The sequence below is a fragment of the Penaeus vannamei genome, chromosome 2 (genome assembly GCF_042767895.1).
Source record: "Penaeus vannamei isolate JL-2024 chromosome 2, ASM4276789v1, whole genome shotgun sequence".
In the NCBI taxonomy this organism is placed as follows: domain Eukaryota; kingdom Metazoa; phylum Arthropoda; class Malacostraca; order Decapoda; family Penaeidae; genus Penaeus; species Penaeus vannamei.
Window position 1 is genome coordinate 52,517,125 of NC_091550.1, and position 3,836 is coordinate 52,520,960.

Here is a 3,836-nt window from a genome sequence, read left to right on the forward strand (position 1 = left end):
AGCCCGGAATTCCAGGACAAGCCCCTCAGCCCGGAATTCCAGGACAAGCCCCTCAGCCCGGAATTCCAGGACAAGCCCCTCAGCCCGGAATTCCAGGACAAGCCCCTCAGCCCGGAATTCCAGGACAAGCCCCTCAGCCCGGAATTCCAGGACAAGCCCCTCAGCCCGGAATTCCAATACAATTCCCTCAGCCCGGAATTCCAGGACAAGCCCCTCAGCCCGGAATTCCAGGACAAGCCCCTCAGCCCGGAATTCCAGGACAAGCCCCTCAGCCCGGAATTCCAGGACAAGCCCCTCAGCCCGGAATTCCAGGACAATTCCCTCAGCCCGGAATTCCAGGACAAGCCCCTCAGCCCGGAATTCCAGGACAAGCCCCTCAGCCCGGAATCCCAGGACAATTCCCTCAGCCCGGAATTCCAGGACAAGCCCCTCAGCCCGGAATCCCAGGACAATTCCCTCAGCCCGGAATTCCAGGACAATTCCCTCAGCCCGGAATTCCAGGACAAGCCCCTCAGCCCGGAATTCCAGGACAAGCCCCTCAGCCCGGAATTCCAGGACAAGCCCCTCAACCCGGAATTCCAGGACAAGCCCCTCAGCCCGGAATTCCAGGACAAGCCCCTCAGCCCGGAATTCCAGGACAAGCCCCTCAGCCCGGAATTCCAGGACAAGCCCCTCAGCCTGGAATTCCAGGACAAGCCCCTCAGCCCGGAATTCCAATACAATTCCCTCAGCCCGGAATTCCAGGACAAGCCCCTCAGCCCGGAATTCCAGGACAAGCCCCTCAGCCCGGAATTCCAGGACAAGCCCCTCAGCCCGGAATTCCAATACAATTCCCTCAGCCCGGAATTCCAGGACAAGCCCCTCAGCCCGGAATTCCAGGACAAGCCCCTCAGCCCGGAATTCCAGGACAAGCCCCTCAGCCCGGAATTCCAGGACAAGCCCCTCAGCCCGGAATTCCAGGACAAGCCCCTCAGCCCGGAATTCCAGGACAAGCCCCTCAGCCCGGAATTCCAGGACAAGCCCCTCAGCCCGGAATTCCAGGACAAGCCCCTCAGCCCGGAATTCCAGGACAAGCCCCTCAGCCCGGAATCCCAGGACAAGCCCCTCAGCCCGGAATTCCAGGACAATTCCCTCAGCCTATAGGCGTGGGACGACCTCCACTCCCTGTAAATCCAGGACAACCCATAGGTATAATTTGGCCCACTCAGCCCATAGGTATAGAACGACCCCCTCAACCCGTATCTCCAGGACAACCTTATCCTGTAGGAAAACCGCCCCAACCCGGGGGCTCGGGACGACCTCCTCAGCCTGTAGGGGTAATACACCCCCACCCCATAAGCATAGGAATACCCCCTCAACCTGATGTTCAAGGACGACCTCCTCTGCCTGTTGGCGTAGGACGACCTCCTCAACCTGATGGTCAAGGACGGCCTCCTCAGCCTATTGGCGTAGGACGACCTCCACAACCTACTGGCATAGGACGACCTCCTCATCCAGAAATACCTCCTCATCCCGTGCATCCAGAATTACCTCCTCCAGGACGACCCCCTCACCCAGGACGACCACCCTTCCCCATAGTCCAGCCTCCCCCCCAGCCCCCGCAGCCTTACCCTCCCTCTCCCGGGTGCCTCTTGCCTGCTGACCTGTGCCCCCCCCGCCCCCCCACCCCCATTGACCAGTTCCCCCCGTCCGGACCCGAACCCACGGACATCCCCACCCACCCCACCATTCCCCCTTCGGTCATCGACACCCTGGGGGAGTCGTCCGAGTGCTGCGAATGCAAGGACGACGACGACGATGACGACGACGTCGACAGGTATCGGTCGAATCTCGTCCTGTCGCCGAGCCAGCTGAGAGACAGGTCAGTGCGTTTTATTTTTTATTTCTTTCTTTTTCTTTTCTTTCTTTTTTATTGTGCGTTTTCAGTTCGTTTTCTTTCTTTCCTTCTTTCTTTTTTTATCGAATAGTATTGCCTCCTTAGCTGTACTTAATAGGAATTTGTCTAGTAGTTGTGTCAAGTCTCAAATTATTTACTTAAGGACACCAACTTTGAGAAGGAAGAAAAAAAAAATAATGCGTTTTCGTTGTCAGTTCGTATTTATTGCACTACTGGCTGGTTGCAACACGCAGAGATTTCGTATAATTCGTCTCTACGACATTGCAATGCAACATCCTGGTCCAAAGTGATGTCGCTGAGTATTGCTAGTTAGGCAAGTTCACATGACTTACAGCTGAGAGGGAACATGCTGTGTAGTAGTTAGTATTCGGATATAGTAGAGCTATGATGTGATAGTTATTACGTGTGAGAGAATAAAAATCATTGTCTGTGGATTCCAAGACGACGTGTCTTAAAGTCTCTTAAACGCAATATAATGTTTGGTGTGTAGGCCTACAATACACACACTCCCGTCGCGTGGCCACATATCTCTCTCTTTTTCTTTTTCTCTCTCTCTCTCTTCTCTGGTTGAGTAACTGATAATAAAACAGAGAAAAATACTGCATAAGAAACCATATGTTGTATTTGTTATTCATGGACCATTTTGGTCTTCTCGGATGATCCTCAAAATATCAGGCAGTTATGAAGGGAACAACAAGACCTAGAATCATAATTCTTTATGTTTTTTGCGTGATAATATAGATCATTACAACATTTGTGTGTACTGTTCGTTTCCGTGTGTGTGTGTGTCTTTTTCTTTCTTTCTTTTACGTGTGTATTTGAAATCTATCCATTTTCCGTATTCATTTCAACAACATTTCTGCTTTCAGGTCCCCCGTGGTGGTCGTGGTGGGAAACCCTGGCACCAACGACCTGGACTGGCTCTCCCGGATCATCCAGTACGGCAAATAGACCAAGAAACAGGACTAGATCGCTCTCCCTCCCCTTCGCTTCATCGCCAAGGAAAATCGTCCGAATATGAAGAATTTCGTACCTTTTCCCCTGCATGAGATGAAAGGTTGTCATCCATTGAAAGCGGAGGGTACGAGAGAGAGGGGGGGGGGACGGATAGAGGAACCACATGCTAATCATTTTTGGGCATTTTCTCATGACATTGAGTTGGGGGATTCACACCAGTATGCCATGGGTCTTGGCTCCGAAAGGCACTAGAGCTGAATCTCTACTTGCGCGCTTGTTTTTTTCTGTACATTTTCATTTGTGGTGATGTAGCCTACCATAATGCATCCATACATACAGTGTATAGCTATGTCATATCTTTATTTTTACGTTTTTAGTTTTTTTTTTTACCTTTTAGCCAAAGTTTGTGGCATTAAAAGATTCTTTTTTTGGACTAACACTCGACTAACCAGAACCGAAAGGCAATTTTATTATTATACGAAGCGTGTTGAGTGTACACGCTGAGAGAATTCACATTCCAGTATGCTTTTAAAGCTCAGTTACATCTAACTACGAATACGGAGTCAATGTGCTTGTCTCTACTTATTACATTTATTACTTTCTTAATCGAAAAAAGACACACTAACTTCGTTCTATGAAACGCTGTAGCTCCGCAAATCTCTTCGAAATGAGTAAGCTTCCAGAATGTTTCCAGATAAAGAGATAATCCCATATAAGGAGCTTAGCGAGTGGGGCATTACACGTGTCTCTTCATTGTTGGGTTTTTGCAATGACAATTCTCGTTGAGCGATAATAATAGCAAGATGTAATGTATCCGTTGGCTATTGCTTAATGGAAATCCGACATATCAAATTGTGTACTGGTCCGATGTAATTATGTTGCTTTGTTTACATTCAATAATAAAGAATAATAATAAAGTGAAAATGTTTTATTGGATATTCTATACATGAGTACATTTTAGATTATATAGGTAGTATTATAA

At 49.1% G+C, this 3,836-nt stretch overlaps 1 protein-coding gene across 1 annotated transcript in view; it reads left to right on the forward strand.

The window, feature by feature from the left end:
* Nucleotides 1–2,848, forward strand: part of LOC138865895 (basic salivary proline-rich protein 1-like) — a 3,772-nt gene extending 924 nt beyond the window's left edge. Inside the window, exons 2-5 of the mRNA XM_070137237.1 lie at nt 327–506; nt 651–892; nt 1,069–1,861; nt 2,767–2,848. Coding sequence (XP_069993338.1) covers nt 327–506; nt 651–892; nt 1,069–1,861; nt 2,767–2,848 — 1,297 coding nt within the window. The remainder of the gene's footprint in view (nt 1–326; nt 507–650; nt 893–1,068; nt 1,862–2,766) is intronic.
* Nucleotides 2,849–3,836: the final 988 nt, after the last annotated feature.